Here is a 21000-nt window from a genome sequence, read left to right on the forward strand (position 1 = left end):
TGGCACGAGTTTAGGATGTCGGGACTATTGGGGACATGTTCACCCGAGATGATGTGACTTGTTTGTGATGTGATGCATTACATGAGAGCATGTTTAATAACAGGTTTTACTGTTCTACTCACTGGGCTAGTATAGCTCACCCCTCTCCCTTCACCCCAGTCTTGCAGGCTCAGAGTACAGGGGAAGTACAGGGGAAGTCAGAAGAGGACAGAAAGAGTAAAGAGTTTTGTAATAGCATAGTGTGGACATGTAATATTTGTAAAGAGATGTAATGGTATTGTATAGAGTTTAGTATTGTGCTAGACCTAGATGTGTTGTAAATCCTTTTGGTATACATGATCTGTTTATTGTATGTACATATTTTTATGAGGCTGGAAACCAGGCTTACCATAGTATGAGTTTAACCTGTCTAGAGCAAGCTCTAGTAAGGGGTTCTGTAAGTACAGAGATAGTGCATGTACAGGTTGAGCCGTGGTTCAGAGCAGAGTTTTATACTTTTACAGAAAATGTATGATCATGTATGGGATTTTACAGGTACACAGACAGTATAGCAGGCTTGCTACGGGTCCCGGTGACCTTAAGTCGACTTGGATCCTAGCGCCGGTAGCGGTCCGGATTCTGGGTCGTTACAGTAAAGTTACCCTTGAGCTACGACGCCATTTTGGGAATACCGATACTTTATGAGTTTGAAGCAGTGACCAATATTCGGTTCTGGCCATGAAGTTTCCAATAGAGACAGGGATTAAAGTTGTCCGAGGAAGACAAGAAGAGGCCTGAGCTGTATATCTGGCCACAGTGGAGGAACAATGCGCCTAAACAGAAGAAATAAGCCCTGAAGTTATGAAGGTCTAAGATAAAAAGAAGGAGACCAGGACTGAGACTGTAGACAAGCTGAAGACCTTCCCATTATCTAAAGAAGAAAGCAAATAAGTCTTCCGCATAAATTCGAGCCTAGAAGAAAGCCAGAAGGAAGTTGCAATGGCCCTAATCTAGAGGTACGCCTCAAGCTTTGCCTGGAAGCTATTGGATATGCCAGGGGTTGATCTAGAAGTAATTACCCACGAGCTGAACATCCTCCCCGGAACCAAGCCAGTGAAACAAAAAAAAAAGAGTTTTCGAAAAGGAGAAACAGTAGGCTACGAGGGAAGAGGTAGAGAAGTTAGAGGAAGTCGGGTTTATTAGGGAAGTCGGGTTTATTAGGGAAGTTAGAGGAAGCCGAGTTTATTAGGGAAGTGATGTATGCACAGCTGTATTAGTAAAAAAAGCCAATGGAAAGTGTATAATGTGTATACATTTCACTAATTTAAACCATGTCTGCCTAAAAGATTGTTAACCCCTCTAGATATTAATAAAATGGTCGACTCTATGATCGATTTTGATTACTTATCGTCTATAGATGCTATATCAGGGTATCATCAAATTCTTATGGATAGATTGGATGAAGAAAAACCCATCTTCATAACTGAAGATGGGACATATTGCTACAAGGCTATGCCTTTTGGGTTGAAAAATGCTGGAGCAACATACCAGCGACTGATGAATAAAATCTTCAAAAATCAGATAGGGAGAAATGTGGAGGTGTACGTCTATGATATGGTAGTGAAAAGTTAGACTTTCAAGCACCACCTAATTGACTTAGAAGGTCTTCCGAGTACTATAACGATATATATGATAACCGAGTCCTGGACACCCCGGCTCAGGCTAGGTTCGTGTTGGAAAGGTCAAGTCTCAACTCTATTAAGGCCCAACAGTTATGTAACGACCCGGAAACCGGACCGTTACCAGCGCTAGGATCCAGATCGGCTTAAGGCCGCCGAGACCCGTAGCAAGCCTAACATATAACCTGTACACCTGTTTAATCCCATACATGATCAACACATATATAAAAATTTTAAACTTTTCTCATTCATTTACCAAACTCAATCTGTGCATGCACAACTAATGATCATAATCATCAACCCCACATTGGAGTCCTCATCAAAGCTCCAATGGGGTAACATAGCATCATAAAAGTTTGGTTAAACTTGAACATCATAAAGACATTTCATTAAAAGATCATATAACCAAAAGGGGATAACCATACACATAGGGTCAAGCACAATTCTAATCCTCAATAACATTATTACATGACTATTCAATACTTTACAATTCATCATGTCCACATCTAATTATTACATAGACATAACTTTACTCTTCTTGACCTCCTGGCCTATCCCGTACCTGCAAACCTGGGGGATTAGGGAAATGGGGTGAGCTACTAGAGTCCAGTGAGCAGAACAATAAAGCATTTAAAACATATGCTATAATGAAATGCATCACATCACAGACAAATCACATCAAGGATGAACTTGTCACCAAAAGTCCTCTACATATCCAATAGCGCCAGGGACGTAGAATGGGTCTTCCTGGACTTCCTCTTACATAACATATCATAACATTCCAATGTGCAAGGGACGTAGAATGGGTCTTCCTGGACTTCCATACCATATCATCATCATCACATCATACCATATCATACGAGGACTAATGGATCATTCAATATTCATCCACATCAACAACATAATATGCAATGCAACATATTCGTGAATTTCTAATGCAACAACCTAGAATATCACATGGCATTCGTGATGCATGAGTCATGCTAAAACTTTCATTAAGTTAAAATATAAAGTTTTATTCTACTCATCTCTGGCTGACTCTAAAGTTGCTAGCTCACTGCTGGGGTCCTCGGTTCCTCGGGTCCGAACTTACACAGGTGGACTCAAATGAGGGACCAAACACTCAAGAACATGACTCTAAAATACTCCCTAAAAACCCCCTAAAACACCTTAAAACATTCATAGAAATCATGCAAAGGAAGGCTGAACAGGGCACTTTCGGCGGCAGGTTTGGCGGCCGAAAGTCATGCACCTTTGGTGGCACTTTCGGCGGCCGAAGGTTCTCTCCAGAGACGAAAATCATGCATGTTCGGCGGCACCTTCGGCGGTCGAAACTCCCTTCCAGAGCTGAAAGTCCACTTTCGGGGGCAGGGTTCGGCAGCCAAAGGCTTGCCTCCACAGGCAGGTTCGGCGGCCGAAAGTCCCTTCGGCTGCCGAACTTGAGTTCTTCCAAAGGGCAGAACTCAGCCTCCAACAATGCACATTTGCCTCCCAACCCATTCAACTCAAAACCAACACTTCCACAACATGCATACACACATACATAAGCTCTTAAGGGCTTCAAACTATCCTAAACCCCAACTACAACACATCAAACATACACATACAACTCACATTGCTCAAAACTCAACATAAACTCATAAACTCAAAAATAACCTAAACATGCATTTCTACCCCATAAACTTTCATAAAACTTGTTTAAAACATAGAATGAGCTAAAGATCTACTCTTACCTCTTGAAGATCGAGAGGAGAGGCGATCCAACTTGGAGATGGGGGAGATCTAACTCCTTGGGTCTCCAAGCTCCAAAACTTGATCTTTTTGCTCAAATATCTTCAAACCAAGATAAAGACTTGTTAAAACTTAAAGGATTTGACGAAAATCATAAAAAACAACCATGGGAGAGCATGGACTCACCGTTGGCCGAAAATGGGGAGAAAGCTCGCCCATTTCGGCCATGGAGCCCTCTTATAGGGGCTGGCCAGACCACCTTTCGGCAGCCTAAAGTGTCTCCAAAACTCATGCAAGTTCGGCGGCCGAACCTGAGCCACTTTCGGAAGCCTAACTTGCCTCCCTAAACTATCCCACGTTCGACGACCGAACCTGAGGTTCGGCGGCCGAACCTGGAAATGCCTCATTGGTCTTTTTCATTCAAAACTCAATTTCCTTCTTACTTAAAATCATAAAATACATTAAAACATTTTATAAAAATATGATTTTACCCTTCTAGAGGTCTCTGACATCCGAGATTCCACCGGACGGTAGGAATTCCAATACCGGAGTCTAGCCGGGTATTACAAGTTAGGCTTGCCTCACGTATAAGCCCAAAACTAGCATTAATGAGCCGGACCATGCTCGGGCCTGTGCGCGAAAGGCTAGACCCTATTTATCCCTCTGGTCCCGTGAGATAACAAATCCCGTAACGCTCAGGATTGTATCCACATGATGCCGGATAAAATTAAATAGTCACCTGACTGTGGGAAATGACACAGTATGTTCGTATATACGGTCAACATAACCGTGGTAGGAGGGTACAAACGCATGACGACAATAAGGCGTTACTAGAGAACAAAAGGGAAAAGGACCAGATTAATTTTACCAAAATACACCTTGAGCCTACCCTTACCGGATCGTAGTACATCAAAAACCATTCAACCTACCCCTTACTGGTTTACAGGACATCAAAAACCATCAGCCTTCTGCCAGAAACTTCAATCACATCAAAGGCAGAAAGCCTTTTCGAGGAGAACCAAGACAGTCAAGCAATTACTATGCTTTCCAACCATGGAAAAAATCTGTTAACTTCCATGCAGTGAAGTAATTGATTGTGGAATTTTATAGGGAAGCATGGTTGAGGAGCTTGCTGGTCTAAGAGCTAGAGAGCAGCCATGAACGAAGTAGAGCCAATAAGCGCTTGAAAGAGTAAGGGTACTGTTCCATTCATTAGAATGAACTCTTGAGCCCAGAAAAAAGTAATTACCTGAAAATTAGGGTTATATTTTGAATGGCAGTCTTAAAATTCTTGCAAGTAATCCCATGAAAGCCTCAGTTATTGGATAATATCAGTATCTGTACATCTCATGATTTTGTATGTTCTCTTTGACTTGTTTTTTTTTATTGCTTTCTACAACCTTGATTACATCACCCTGCATGATAGCTCTGAATATGGAAATGGGTGGGTGGAGATTTGGGCCTCGCTTGAACAGAGATTGAGAGAAGGAGAAGCTTCACATCAGGACCAATTAGAAATTGCAAAGTCCCAATTAATAGAGAAAGAGATTTAGATTTTGAGCCGCGGTGACTTGGAATTTGCAAATAGGGCTAGTTAGCACATTCTCCATTTTGTTAACGTATCTGATATTGTAGGCGTAAAGAATCCTATGTGATAAATGCTTGCTGGTGAAACTAATAGTCTTAAATGGGGACAAGTACTGTATAATCTGCCACGTTCACTGTCATTTTGCAATTTGGCCGTTGAAGTTGCACTTGCTCAATCTCTTCTTTCTGAAACTTTTTTTGGTTATTTTAGTCTGGCAGTGTCTGATGAATTGCCAAACCTAATTGAAACAAGCCCTTCAAGCCAAATCCAAAATGAAATTCCTCTTATAGTCATCTTTAACGTCTGTGGATTAGCTCTAATTTTGTAAAATCGTGGATAATGGCCTAAAATGGATAACTCAACAGACCGAAGGGAAGCAGATGAGTGGGGTAAAAAATGGTCATCAAGCCAAGCAATTGAGAAACAAAAAATGACCTTCTCAGCAATTTTCTAGTCATTTTTCAGATTGAATTTTTATAGCTCGAGATTAGTCATTTTTTGAGACTGAAATTTTGAATTTATGGTTCAATTGGAAATTATTAAAAAAAAAAAAAAAACACTCACCCACACACACCAGAGAACAATAGCCGTGGCTGTGGCAAAATTATAGAATGGGCCCATGTTTTTTTTTTCTTTCTTGTCAAAGGCCCGTGGTATTTTACTACTGAGCTTCACCAAAGTTCGCATGCTTCCGTGGTACAAGAGAAGATTCCAACTCATGGGTCATGGCTAAATTTTGCTTCCAGTTAATAACTGATGCTAAATAAACAGTTTAATGGTTTACTAATTATCAGTCACCCTTTAGTAAGTTAGTTGCTCAACTCTTGGAGCTACAGAAGTTCCTTTAACCTAAGCTTTGAATAATAGAATGCATAGCTACAATGATGTGGTATCAAAACGTGAGGAAAAACAAAACAAACTTATGACATTAGCGTCAAGATTAAACATAAATTAAAAGAAACACTGTTGCACCGTTTTCAATGAGATTACACAAGAAAATTGAAGATCTATTAGCTTCAGAATTTCAAAATAGAAAAGAAATCCCACAAACAGTCAACATAAGCTGCCAGTAAAATCCCCGTTTCTGGTAGATAAAGAATTAGAAGTCTGATAATAGAATGTCTGGTCCTCGTTGAGGTAGAAAATCAGGAATAATTGGTCTAGTCTACATGACTCATGTGCATGATTGACAAGCGTAACATCTAGCGGTGAAGAAGGTAACATTCTAGACTAGCCAAAAATTTGCCTACCCTTGGGGACAAAATTGCTAAAGCTTTAGTTCCTAGATATGATCATGCCAGAGAAAAGCAAATGCTGGTCATTAAGTAGATTAATGCATACACGAATTAACTTATCTAAATAGCATAATGATAGATAGATAGAGAAAATGACCTGGGAACAACAGAAAGGGATAATTTACCATATATACATTATCGCTACAATTACAAGGATATCTCTGCAAAAGAAACAGATTATCAGCAAATCCTCAGACCCCTCTCCATGACCAGCCACTGAGAGGATGTGATGAGAGCTTTTTAATTACATCCATTCAAACATCATTTATTTTGTTTCTATCATTAAAACAAAGCAATAATCAAGAAAAAGGAGCATGTCCTATAGCTTCTAGGAACTAAAATATTACCCCAGGATCCTCCAATCAAAGAGAAAGAGAACTCACCTCATCTGCCTTCCACAAACCTTCCTCGTACTTGTACCACCGCATGAGCCCTTCATCATTTTCTGTCCTCTGGCACATAATGCAGGAATCTGCCATGCAAGTTAAGAATTCACGTAACCGGGATGCCTTCTCTAGGATGGTTTGATCAAGCTCCTTAATAATTCGTCTTGGAGCAGGAGGTGCAGGGGTTTCTATCAAAAGGCAATGTGATATGTTGAGAACTTCTAGGCATTGCAAACGATCCAACATTAGGATCAACGCATCCTTAATTAGCATTGAACAACGGAGGCTCAAAACTTTTAGTTTTGGAAGATATTCAGCTAGCGTGGAAGCAAAAGAAACATCAAAAGGACCCATGACCTTGAGTTCACTGAAGTTCCTACAATTATTGGCAATTTTTTCAATCAGGTCACGGGGATTTGCTATGCTAGGCATTGTCAAGGACTCAAGATCTTCCCACTTTTGTATAGCCTTGCATATTCCAGTCGTTTTTATTCGGTTCCATGCTGGCAGAACAAGTCTTCTAAGTCGTGGGCACCTGGAGCAGAGGGGGGGAAAAATGAAAGAGGGTTAGATTTCAAATGAAGTCGAGAAAAGAAATCCAGATATACAGAGTGATAATCAGTTTTCCCAGCTAAAATGTTGCTTATGTTTTAAGAGGGAAGGGGGACAAAAAAAATGTCATATGGATCACTAGATGTATTGAGACAGTAAGGATACAAGTCAAACAGAAGTTGGAAAATAACAGCTTAGAATGCAATTTGTTTCTTAAAATTGCAAATGGAAGGAAATGCTTTTACAGCAGATGGCCAATGACACATTTGCCTACAATTAGCAAATAAAAGCAAACGTGACATCCATTAAGCAAACAACATAAACTTGATAACTAGGAACCATAAATGAACACATATGCCATATATTCTATACTCCATCTGAAATAAATGTAACTATTGGTCCTTTAGCCGCCAAAATTATGTGATGAGACAGCAGAACCTTGAGAACAGCTTAAAATCCATATTTTGATGTAACACTCCAGAAGAGAATAATCCAAACCCATCCACATCATCGATATTTTTAGAAACTTTAGAACGGCTTAAAATTGAAAAGTACTATAAACTCGCCTTTCAGCAGTATAAGTCAACTGCTCGTCGCTTACATACAAATTGAAGTGGAAAATCAGTGATGTTATGTTTCCCTGACTGAGATTCAAGGATATCTTCAACAACCGAGTCAATGTCTTATCAGAACGACCATCCACATACACATAAGGCTCCAAAGGGATTTTAATGAAATTAGATTTCAACATGGAGAGGTCAAGTGTTTTCCAGAGCAAAGGATCGCAGCAGGCCAAGCGCCATGCGCTACAAACGTGAGCAATGCCTGAAGTTAATTGGAAAATATCGAAAGACTGGAATATCTTGACCAAAATATCAGTATCCAAGTCCTCCCATCTCCTGCCAACAGAGAAGCCCTCATCCATCTCATCAGATTCCCAAATATTCCAATGCGACATGAAACCTATACAAACAAGAAACTGAAACTTGACATTAGCAATTCAAGAGTTAGGAGAGCTCTTTACGAAGTCATTTTAGACTTAAATTTATGGAGAGACGTTTCAACATGGATTATACCCAGTAAAAGAATTCAAATGAATTCTTGCAAAATCATCTAAGAATTCTACTCCTTTTACAAGTTAAAAAGAATTGAATTCTTTTATTCCCAAAAAAAATTGTTGGAAAAGAAATCAATTCAATTCTTGCAAGGGAGGGTAGAAAGCAAGAAAGTGACGAGAAAAGCTTAATTTTCCGAAAATAACAATAATAATAATAGACAACCTTAATAAAGCATATTGAGAAGGATTTAGAAAACAGGGGGAAAGTAATAGAGATAATCTTTACACATAGCATTCTCTTCATTCTTCAAATTTATGCCTTCGAAGAAAAGATGATCCAACATTCATAATCGTGGGCATCCAGTTTTCTTCTCTTTTATTTTGCTCAGGCAGAGAATTCTAACTCGCAGAAATAAGATCTTAAAAGAAAAGTTTGAATTATACATTGAACATTCGAATTCAGCTAAGCAATGATTCTCAACAATTGAAAAAGAAAAAAAAAAAAAAAAGGCCAGTCTGTGGAGCTTCAATTACCATTCAGATCTCTCATTTGCGTGTAATTAAAAGAGTAGTGAAACCAGATCTAAACAGATCCAATTTTCCGCTTCGTATCCAAACATACAAATGCGATTAAGAGAAACAGTGAGAGAGAGTGAGAGAGAGACCTTCTAAGCATAATCCTGAGCAAGGCGATGTGTGTGAGCTTGTTCCTTAGCGATGAATCCTCTCTAACACATGTATGTTCAAATCACGTGTGAAGCTACTTCCTGACAACCTCGTTCCCTGTATAGTACTCTGAATTTTCGAACATTTATGTGGTTCCGATTGGTGGATATCAAACGGCTTCCTGGGTCTCGCAAGTATTTGATTCCTTTGCTTTAGGCTTTAAGCACGTAAGCACTTGCCGGTCCAAGTCCATTAGAGCCCAGCTTGACCTCAAGGAGTTGGGCTGCAATGAGCCCATCCTAGATTCTTCTCCTCCAGTTCACTTCCCAGTAATAAAACAGCGTCGTATCATTTTACTACAGTACAAACTGAGTTATCGGGACACTAACCCAGTACTTTTCCCTCTTATCTATTTGCAGACTGCAAAAGAGAAACAAGGCGACTCATGCAGTTGAAGGGGATAATGAAAATGCTTAACTTCCTTGTCAAAAACTCAAAAGCATTCCTACCTGTGCGTGGTCCATGCCATGTAATAAAAATTAGTGATTCTCTTTTCTTCCTTGTCATCAATGAAAGAGGTGACTGCCCAATCACACAAACAGAAAATATCACAAAAATTGAAAATCAGTGCATTAAATACATTTTTGCTAGTATTATAGAGTAAATTATTGATGAGTAAAGTACTGAATTGCCCTTTTCGTATATATAATATTAAAAGCAATTGGATAGTACTATATGCACCTCCAGATATTAAATTTATATGGAGGTTAGGAAGTTGAGAAAAGCGGAGACAAGAGGCTTGGCTTAAACCACGTAAACTACAGAAACTGAACAGCCTGTATCCACACACGCCCATCACATACATAAATGAGGCACAAAAGCGACCACCACTTCTCTTTTGTCTGCCAAACTAATTGATTAATAATGATTGTCATAACTAGCGTCTCCTTGGAATCCTGTGTTTCTGAGTATTATAAAATACCATAAATACCCATTTCATCTACCAAAGAACCACATTCAAAAATAGCAACTTTTTAACACCATGTATATTAACACCCATTACTTTTATCAAATTAAATCTAGCTTGAGTTTGAATTTTAATCCAAATCAACCTGACTTTGAAACAAATAAGTGGTCTTAAAAACTTAGTTATGTTTTGTAATGTTATTGTTGCAGAATAGAAGGGATGCTACAAAGGAAAGCATTATTAGGATATAGCTGAAAAATTAAATCAAATTACAGCGAATTAATTTAATTTTTTAATGTTAAATTTTAGCTTGATTAAGATTTAAAAATTTATCAGTTTTTAAATTTATTTTAATTTATTTTTAAAAAATTAAAATATTTCAATTAAATTACACATTTTAAATATATTTTAAGTGAACAATGGATCATTGAATTTTATCTTCGGTCTATAATTTTTCTTCTATTTGTATTTTCTTTTTTATGTTTTTTCATATCTTTATAATTTTGAGTTTGTGTTTGTATTTGATCGTAAGTTTATGAATTTGTAACGAATACTGTAAATTTTATTGATTTTAATAATTTGCGTTTGAAATTATGCGTTACTTTGATTTTTCTGGATAAATAAAATTGATTTTATGGAAAAAAAAATTGGGATTCGTGTAGAAAGGAAACCATTGAATCAAAGCAACTGAAAATAAAATTAATTTGATTTAATTATTTTATTTTCATTTAATTTAATTTATTTATTAATTAAATTGAGTTTAATTGATAAAAATATTTTTATTTTTTATTTTTTCGATTTAAAATCAACAACGACCAAAAAAAATTACCAGTATTATTTTTATTTAAATTTATGTTATTCATTTAATTTCGTCTATAAAAATTTCAATCTACTTAATAACTTTTTAATATATAAAATTGTTTTGATAAAAAAATGAAAAGGAAAACAAAATCAGAGTTACCATAGGGGCAGTGGACTGAATGGCATTTTTGCAATATGTTGAAACACAGCGGGCTATTATTGTAAGAAGAAAATAAAATCTTATAAGAGGGAATGCAGAAAATTGAAAAAGAAAGAAAACAAAAATAAAAAGCGGGGGATAAATCAGCTGTCCTGTCCCTCTGTTATCCTTAGCAACTATACAAACTTTGGTAGATTCATGGGAACCTTTCATTGGTCCAAACGCCGAAAACGTTACAACATTAACATCTCTACGAGATACGGTGAATGGGCAATGAAAAACCCGTCTGATCAATTCCATCCTGCAACTAGGGTTGAAGCGCTAATACAAGAAGACCAAGAAACCCAAACCATAGACCACCACGGAGAAGAAAAAGCTAGATGTGAATGGGATTTCAGTCTTGAGACGGTGGTTTCGTCAAGCAGCCGTGGAGCTGGGTCCGATGCCCTCGGTGTAATCCAATTCGACCAGTCTGAAACCATCCTTGCCACCGGTGGAATAGCCAGAAAGATAAGAATCTACAACGTCAATTCTTTGCTTCCTCATGAAGGTAGCCAAAATGGAAGCGATGTTGCTTTGTTAGACCATTCTAAAGCATGCGAGTACTACATATGTACACCGGCTAAGCTTAGCAGTCTCCGATGGAAACCTGGTTCTAATAGCCGTGTTATAGTGTCCGGAGACTATGATGGAGTTGTGCTGGAGTATGATCTTGAGAGAAAAGTACCGATCTTCGAACGCGACGAGCATGGCGGGCGTCGGGTATGGAGCGTGGACTATTCGCATTGTGATCCGATGTTGGGTGCGTCTGGATCCGACGATGGCACCATGCAAATGTGGGACCCACGTTGTGAGGGGGATGGTGGATGTGTGGCTACAGTTCAACCCAGCGTGACCCGCAGGGCCGTATGTAGCGTGGAGTTTAATCCGTTTGGTGGATCAATGATAGCCGTTGGATGTGCTGACAGGAGAGCATACGGGTACGATATCCGGATGATGAAAGACCCGGTATTCGTGCTTGACGGGCATAAGAAAACGGTGACATACGTCAGGTTTGTGAATGAGCTTACATTGGTAACAGCAGGAATTGATGGGTGCTTAAGGATGTGGAATTTACATGATTCCCAAATGATTCGCACGTACAAAGGACACGTGAATAACAGGAACTTCGTTGGATTATCAGTGTGGAGAAATGGAGGTTTATTGGGGTGCGGATCCGAAGACAACACAGTGTTCGTTTACGACAAGAGGTGGGGCGAGCCCATATGGATGCATGGGTTGGAGCCAGTGGGCGACCATGGGTTTGTAAGCAGCGTATGTTGGAGGCAAGTGAGGGAGGACGAATGTACACTAGTTGCAGGAGGATCAGATGGGGTCCTGCAACTTTTTAAAGGCAAAAGGAAGACAGATGCAGCCACTGGTTCAAGATAAAATGGCATAAAAATAAAAGCTCATTTTGTATCTGCTTCTTTTAGGATAATATGCTGACCATAAAGTTGTTTGTGAGCTGGAGTGAGTGGTAAAGGATCAAACTGGCTCTCCTTGTTATCGTCGGGTCATCTGGTGCTTTATTTTTAGGCTCCAGCTTATTTTCTTTTCACTTCCTCTTTAATTAACTGTAGTTGTAATTGCTTCATTGAGAAGTCCAATATGCATGCAGAAAGAAAGAATGGAAATTTCTTATTGAATGTATGTATATTCAATCATTATGATATTATTAATTTCAAATTTAATATGAGACTTTTCATAATTTTGATTAATATATTATATATTTATCCATAAAAAATACAGATAAATAATAACGTTTCGTTTAAGTCAAAATAATAATTTTTATTATTTATTATTTAGTAATTATTATTTTATAATAATATTTTATGATTAAATTAATAGTTATTGAAAACCTACTCTCTTTAATGTTTAGTGATTGACAACTATTAATTTATATTTTTATTATATTTATATTTTTTTATAAATTTATATATTTATTAATATTTTATATTTAATAATCAATTTAATATTTATTTTATATTGAATAATTTTATTTTAAAAAATATATAAATAACTGGTCGCTAATGATTAATCTCAAAACTAATAGTTAATAAAATAACTAATTAATACTACTAAAACATTATCGACTGATATGTGGAACATATCTAATAATATTTTATTATAATTCATATTATTAAATTATTTTTTAAAAAAATTAATAATTCATCGTTTGAACGATATTTATAGAAAATTTAATCAATAAATATTTTTAAAAGACGAGGGATAAAAACATAAAAAAAAAAAAAAAATCTCTTTTGGAGCAATAGAGTATGATGCTGTTAAAGTATCATATATTAATTTTTAAATAAATATATTAATTTTTGTGATAGATTTTTTAGAGTTTTAATTTTCATCTAAAAATCCTTGAAATGGAGTTACAATTTAAATAAATTAATAAATTTATTTATAAAAATGTGTTACTCTTGTCCTTGTTTTGGCAATCAGCATTAAAAATGAAAGTTGAACGCAGCAGGCATTGGCAATGATCCCTATATTCATGTGACTACAAATTAAACGATTCAAAAGGAAATTTGAGCTCTTTTAACCTTATCTTTGTTTCCATGCCATCTTAATTTCAATGAATATTCCCATTTTAAAAAAAAAAAATCTCTAAAAGTGATCATCCCTAATTATGAGCCCACAAGCACTTGGGAATTTAAACTTTTGCTTCTATTAAATTGATAAGAGCAACCACATGGTTTCTTCCAAACAACTTATTTCACGGATTTTTTTTTAATATCATTCTACTAAATATTTGCACTATAAATTATTAATTAAATATTTTTTCTGATTTGAAATTTTATCTTCTTTATGCTTATTTTTATTCCTCTATACCCTATTTGGGAAATAAAAACAAAAAAAATAAAAGTTTACTGTAGTTATCTGTTATTTATAGGAATTTAATTTGTACATAATACTAATTTGCAAATGAACTTTACATGCTTTTTTCTTCATAGGTATATGTTTTTTTTTTTTTATTTAATCCATAATATGAGAACTTTGTTTCACTATCACAATTTTTACTATTGTGACTTTTTAAATTTTCGTGAATTTGTGATTTTGTGATTTTAGGTTATACATTTTAATTTCAAATTATTTTTTTACTATAATACTATAACATTTGCGCATAATGAAAACAAATGACTTTAAAAAACTATATTTTTCAATATGTTATTAAAATAAAAAATATAAAAAAACTTGTAAGATATTAAGTATAAAATTGTATTATAATTTACAAATAAAAAATATATTTTTATATTTTTTAATATTTAAAATATTAAAAAATTAATTAATAAAAAATATTTTCTTGATAAAAAAATAAACTATTTTAAAATAATTTTTAAAATATTATTAAAATTTTTATATATAAATTTATTAATAAATTTTATTTTTAAATTAAAATTAAATAATAAAAAATATATTATTTCATTAAAAATTATTCTTTATAAAAATATTTTTTAAATATAAATTATTTTCTCTAAATATATATAGTCTAAAATTAAAAAAAAATTAATTCCAAAAGCGAGAAATTGTTTTTTTATATATATATTTATTTACCAAAGATGAGAAAGAGTTTTTTTTTTTCCCGAAAAGGTAAGAAAGAGTTTGGTCGAGCCTAAATCGAGGAGGAAGATAACAGAAACGAACAGCAGTCATCACATGGGTCATAACGCACAAAGGTTACCGCAGATTCTAGGTTAAGACCTTTATTTATTTAGATCGGGCGGTCATTAGAGCTAAACAGAAAGTTTCCAGAAAAGCCCTGCTACTTCTGAAAGATCCCAACACGTATTACAGGCCATCCGTCTCACTCTGTAACTCCTGTTCCCTCCATGCCCTCGTTCTGGCCCATGCCGCTGAACATATTACACAGATGAATGGTGAACTCATCGGCGGTGAACAACCATCCTCTGTCCAGTTACTCATTTGGCACAAAAGAACCGAAAATGGAGAAAGATGTCTCCGCCGCTGATCGTGTCGTTGCATGAAAGCCTAGTAAGCTCTCTCTGCAACTGTGACAGTAGAGCAATTTGAAACCCTAGATAAACATTGGTCCTCTCCTTAATTCTGACGAAAGATGGCCGAAGGACTGATGACATTTTCTTTTTGATTATTCAATGTCTACTTTATTCATCAAATAGTGAAAAGTATCACCTTCAGATGTTTATGCGGTTGTTTTCGTAATCAACTTGTGATTCAAACTCTAGTTTTATTCCTTCTGTCGGATTTTTACCTGGAAATGGGAAATTCCGCATCACTTTCAATGCAGAGCTAAAAGCTGCAAGTCGTGCGCAAACATTTGAAACTCTCACAAAAATAAACTGGCTAAATATGGTTTTGGAGTTCTACTCACGACAAACATTTCAATAATTTAACAACCATGACTAATGAAAATAGTGTATGTGATGCTTCTAGTGGCTTTCCTGCATCAACCTGCTGGAGTTTGATTACTGCTGTTGGTTCTGTGTTACAGCCATATTGAAGAAGGAATGAGACAAGTGTCGAAGCAATTTTGCTGATATGTTCATGTTGCTTTTGTTTAAATCTGTAGCTTGACCAATTGCAAAGTGAACTTAATAGTATTACGCTTTCCTACTTTACTTATAGCCATATTTGCACAATTTCTAGCCAAACTGTGATTTCCTTTTTCTATTTAAAATGATTATGAATTATAGTTACAGATAACGTTTTAATAAACTCAATTTATTTATCAGCTAGCCATCTCTCTGTCTTTTTTCAATGGTGGTTTAGCTTGTAAACAATCAATACACAACCACAAACTCGCACACAATCCTTGTGCATGCAGCAGCTTATGATTGTTAGCACGTGCTATTTCCTTGTATTGACATTGAAATTGAAGCTGGTGTAGATTGTGACTTGCAGGCCAAGCCATGTCAAGGTAGAATTAAATTTGTTATATTGAAGTTGTAATATTCATTCTTAAATGACATTGTTCTCTCTCTTGCTCCCTCCCTCTCTCTCTGTTATTTCCAATTTGGATATCTGCCCTCCTGCTGTCTAAAACTGCACGCCAATGTGCTTGACGATCGAAAAGTTTGGCAATCTAAGAACAATTTTTGTGGTTAAGCATTTGTTTTGTAAAATGAATGTGTGTGGAATTCTGGTATAATCGGCCCACTCCTGTATGATAGTTCATTATCTTTATTTTGAGCAGCTAATTTTGATTGCTAGGTTCATTTCAACAGATAATTAAATTTGAAAAGAATCATTTCATCTACGATAATCTTTTCATAAAGATGTTTATCTGGAGGGTCCTTAGCCACACGCCCAAAGGAAAACAAAAAAAAGGGGAAAAAGAAAGGGGAAGCTTATTACTTCACAATTTTTGACAATTTCTCTAGTTTGTCCAGTGTTTTGCACTAAGCTAAAGATTAATCCATAGGGTGTCGCTATCTAATCTTTCCCTCTCAAAAAGCATCCTTGGTTGGAAAAATAAAGCATCAAGTTACGTGTTTCAGCACAAAGGCCTAGAAGTTCTCACCTCTCTCTTGGCTCATTATGTAGTTGATCTTTGCAGGTACAAGAGCATGCTCATTCTCACATTCTTCAATTGGAAACACATTCTGCAGACTGCTGGGTAGGCGACTAAAGCCAGGAGAGAATGGTATAACTCTGCTGTTCATTTTTTTTCTTCTGTTATATTGCCTTATCTTCATCAAGACAGTTGCAGAACATGTCCTTTTATTTGTATTTATTACTCCAGATTCTTTCTGTTGCTTAAAACTTTCATGCATATGCCACAGAAATTGAAGGTTTGGAAAGAAAACTGACCAGCAAGCTTGGTGCTAATTCACTTGCACTGGTGCCAGATTGGTAGGTATTTCTTTCCTCTTTTACTCTAGTCCTGAGTCATGGCATAAACCAAAGACGATGAGTCTAATATGAGTAGAGGAAGCCTATAAAAAATAAGTCCCAAAAAGATGGGCAGTAGAGAGAAAAAAAAAAGGTATATAAAACATATGCTTATTGTTGGATGTCATGTTCTCTTTGCTTTCTATATACTGAGTGAATTGGATATTTGATGTTTATTTTTTGTCACTTGGCATCTTCTCACAGATTGGTGAATGTGTGGCCATTTCATGGAGGCCAAACTTTGAGACAATCTTGAATCCATATTGCCTTCCCCACCTAACTAAACCTAAGTAGGGATGGCAACGGTAGGGTACCCGCGAAATTGAGAGTACCCAAATCCGAACCCGAATATATGTAAAATTCCCGAACCCGTTCCAAACCCGTTTAGTATTTTAATTTTAATACCCGTACCCGTCCCAAATCCGTTTAACAATACCCGAACCCGACCGAATCCGATTTTTTTACTAATTATCCACCGTTTCTGCAAAGAAACAGGAAAGTGCAAATCAGCCACAAAGTAACCATAAACACGAAAGTACAAGAAGCTGTGGGTAAAAAATAACCATCACAATAATTTTCTTTCTTGCCAAACAGAAAACGAGAAATCAAATTACACAATAAACAAATTTAGCTCAAGACATCTAAAATCTTGAAACAAATTAAAAATATAGCTAAATTTACAACAGAAGCATAGAAACTAGACGACGATAACCAGAAACGAAGATGGTAATTACAGGATCAAAGAGAATAAATTGATCTCGAAAACAGGTTAAGTGATTAAAGATACAAAAGAAAAGAAAATGTGAAAACGTGTGGTACCGCATGAACAAGAAGCAAAATTATATGGGGAAAATGAGAGAAAGGTGAAATGAGCGGATCGAGAGATAGAGATAATATTAATATATATCGACCAAGAATAGCGTGATATTTATAAGAAAAGAGAGGTAAAAGAACCGGCATTAAGCTAGTAGAGAGTTGAGACGTACTCTTTCTCCGGCGAGGTGGTGAGAACTGAGAAATGGCTTTCTTCTCGCTTTCTCACTCTCACAGCTTCCTCTCCCTCTCTCTCTCCCGACGTCGACGTTTGGCGTGTGGCGCCTTTATGCTGTTAGTCCGCTATTGGACTAGAATTGAGAGAGAAGATTTATCATCGCTTAAGAGATAAACGAGACGCCGTCGGTGCTCACTGGACTGCCGGCGGTCGTCAGTGAAATGGGGGAGAAAGGCGATTGGAAATTATGGGAAGGGAGGCAGAGGCGCCGACGGAGAGAGAGAGCTGTGTATGACCGAGTAAAATGAAAAAATAAATATTAGGGATTAGGGTTAGTGTTGTTAGTATAGGTATCCGGGTTCGGGTAACGGTTATCCAATCACTTAAGTCCGAACCCTACCCGAATCCGAGACGGGTAAAAATTTTCAAATCCGAATCCGCCCAAATCCGTTTTGTAAGAACCCAAATTCGTCCTAATAGGGTTTGGACGGATCGGGTACCCGTAAAAACCCGCTCGCCTGCCATCCCTAAACCTAAGGTTACCAAACTGAAGAATACAAATTTTCCTGTCTTATTTGGGTTTTTGCTTTCCTCCTTGTATGGATTATACTGATCTGCTTTTGTCCCCATCATTGGTAACACATGAACGCAAGAAGCTTTCCTTGTTCATTTACCTGAAAGATAACTTTGCTGGACCCAAAAATTTAAAACTCCTTGCTGTCCCATTGTTTGAACTCTATGACAATGGGTAGATGCTGACGCGGAACCCTATGGCACAAGCCTCAAACCCACACGCACAAGTAGATATGGAATCCATAGATTTGATAAACTCACCTCCTATGGCACCCCAAACTTAGAGAAGCTGAAACACCAATGATCGAAAGATTTAGATGAGAATCCGACAAACGCCACAACGAATAGTTGATAAGTTAGCCAAGATTCTTGGTGCAATTGATGAAAGCAAATCCTCACTCTCACTCTCACTCAAAGCAATACACGCCAAAGGCATGAAAAAAATTCTGAAATATTTAATTAAAAGCTGTCTCTTACAATTGTTTCTTATCCTTATATAGTAAGGAGAAAAACAAATAAAACCCTAAGACACTCTTCTTGGACCTGACTTAAACACATAAGGCCCAAACCCAATCACACACTAAAATAACACATAAGTATTAAAATATAAGCCCAAAACATGGCCCAACACTCTAAAACTTAAAAGATAAAGTATGACCAGAATACAAGCCCAAACAAAGCTAAAATAAAACAAGTGTTAAATAATAAAAATATAGCAAGCCCATCATAACAAAGCTGAGTCTTCACAAAAGTCTTACTTGATCTTCACTTTAGGCTTCTCTTTGTGTAGTTTTAGCCCATAGGTTTGATTAGGCTCCCTAAGCCTATGATTGCAAGTATTGCACCAAATCTGTCCCATATGAGTTGAAGCACGCCCCAAATATATATGGATCATATGAATATGATTTTGAACTCCTTTTAGATCCATTTGAATGACATAAGTTTGCTCCACACCATTGTTAGAAATTTGCCCTATTGAATCCGTATCGTTCTCTCCTTCTTTAGAAAAGATTCGTCCTCGAATCTTGCTGATATTTATGTCAAAAAGGGAAGTTTTAGGAACCCATGTGTCTTCAAAGACCTCCTTTTGAATAGGTGGAAATAGGATAAAACTTTCGTCATGAATGTTTTCATCAACAACCTGCACATCAAGAACAAATGAACTAGGCATAAAAATATTAGTCATAGAAAGATCTTGTGGATGTGACCCATTCTCCTCTACAACTTCCAAAACAGTCTCATTCACCTCCTCCACCTCATCAATCACGTGCTCCCCATGTCCCTCGTCATTCACAACCTCTTCTATAAGTTCATTGATGGAATTCTCAACAACAACTACATTAGATTCATGCATTACAACTTCCTCTTCAATTTCAATCTCTATGGAAGTTGAGATTGGAACTTTAGCCTCTTCTTTCTCCTTTTCTTTCTCCACCTTTCCTCCTTGAACTAGTCTTGATTCTTTCCCAGCCTCTTTACCCTCAAACTCACTCTTTTCTCTCATCTTTTCCGCAGAATTCAAGCTCTCACTCCCCTTTGTGGCCAAGGCCGAAGCCTCCCTCTCCCTCTCCAGCATCTTTATTTGATCAACATATACCTCTTGAGGTGATAAAGGAGCGAGTATAACCTTTTGTCCTTCATGAGTGAAGGAGTACTTGTTATTGAACCCATCATGTTGCACCTTTCTATCATGTTGCCACGGCCTACCCAATAACATATGGCTTGCCTGCATAGGTACCACATCACACAATATCTTATCCTTGTACCTACCAATAAAAAATGGTATAACCACCTGGCGTGTAACCTTAACCTCACCACAATCATTCAACCATTGCAATCTGTATGGCTTAGGGTGTTCAATAGAAGCCAAGCCCAATTTCTCCACCATATACACACTAGCCACATTTGTACAACTACCTCCATCAATAATGAGAGTACACACTTTTCCATTAACCAAACACCTAGTGTGAAATATGTTTTCCCGTTGTTCTAGGCTTTCTTTCTTAACCTGCATATTCAGAGCACGCCTAGCAACAAGCATCTCACAATGTGCAGCAAGCAACACATTATTAACCAACACATCCGAATCATCACAGTCATTATTGCAATTAGGAGTTTTTTGAGGTATTCTTGTAGAAGTGGAAGCTTGTGAGACATTCAAACTCTCCATAGTTTCAGTCAACCTCTCAAGAGTCTTATTGAGCCTTTGTAACTCACCACTGACTGACTTCTTAAAGAGCTTATAATCGTTACCCATATTCGATTCACTTCCATCAGTACGATCCACCACATTCTTGTCTTTACTCATCCTACCTTAAATCAACAAAGAACAAAAAGAACTAGCAAATATTGTGTTAAAGAAATACTCAAGTGTTTGCACTCTTACCATTCTTTTGTTGATTCTTCAATTGCACTTCAGAAACTAAGGTCAACCAACTAACCACAAGGTGCGTTTAATGAAACAAAGAAGAAATCCTAAAGAAAGAAGGAAGCGCGCAAAAACTAGAAAGAAGAAACTGACAATTTGGAAAGTAACACATGAATTAGGTTTTGTGTTACTTGAAAAATATCACCTAGAGTATAGACACAAGCAAACAATACTCCAGCAATGTAAAGGAAGCAAAAGCAAGCTTAAACCAAAAAAGAAACTTAG

At 36.7% G+C, this 21000-nt stretch overlaps 2 protein-coding genes and 1 long non-coding RNA gene across 7 annotated transcripts; 2 read left to right on the forward strand and 1 right to left on the reverse strand.

Annotated features, from left to right (window-relative positions):
* Positions 1–6370: 6370 nt before the first annotated feature.
* On the reverse strand, positions 6371–9364 carry LOC110618179 (F-box/LRR-repeat protein At3g48880). 5 transcript variants are annotated; one of them, XM_021761268.2, is made up of 3 exons: positions 8802–9364; positions 7777–8173; positions 6371–7193 (listed from the first exon to the last, which is right to left on the reverse strand). In XM_021761268.2, exons 1-3 carry the CDS (start codon positions 8815–8817, stop codon positions 6635–6637), a joined length of 972 nt encoding a protein of 323 aa, XP_021616960.1. In that variant the 5' UTR covers positions 8818–9364; the 3' UTR covers positions 6371–6634. The 5 variants fall into 5 exon arrangements, with proteins under 5 accessions (XP_021616960.1, XP_021616963.1, XP_021616959.1 ...); XM_021761271.2 differs by having other exon boundaries at positions 7777–8189; positions 8933–9362; XM_021761267.2 differs by having other exon boundaries at positions 7777–8189; positions 8802–9362.
* Positions 9365–10986: 1622 nt separating this feature from the next.
* Positions 10987–12596, forward strand: LOC110616732 (WD repeat-containing protein RUP2). The gene has a single exon (XM_021759209.2). The coding sequence runs from the start codon at positions 11060–11062 to the stop codon at positions 12290–12292; it is 1233 nt and encodes a 410-aa protein (XP_021614901.1). The 5' UTR covers positions 10987–11059; the 3' UTR covers positions 12293–12596.
* Positions 12597–14576: 1980 nt separating this feature from the next.
* LOC110617042 lies at positions 14577–16969 on the forward strand. The gene is made up of 3 exons (XR_002488300.2): positions 14577–14905; positions 16449–16535; positions 16675–16969. It is a non-coding gene; the product is annotated as an uncharacterized LOC110617042 (long non-coding RNA).
* The last annotated feature ends 4031 nt before the right edge of the window (positions 16970–21000 follow it).

The sequence above is a fragment of the Manihot esculenta genome, chromosome 6, assembly GCF_001659605.2.
Source record: "Manihot esculenta cultivar AM560-2 chromosome 6, M.esculenta_v8, whole genome shotgun sequence".
Taxonomy (NCBI): Eukaryota; Viridiplantae; Streptophyta; class Magnoliopsida; order Malpighiales; family Euphorbiaceae; genus Manihot; species Manihot esculenta.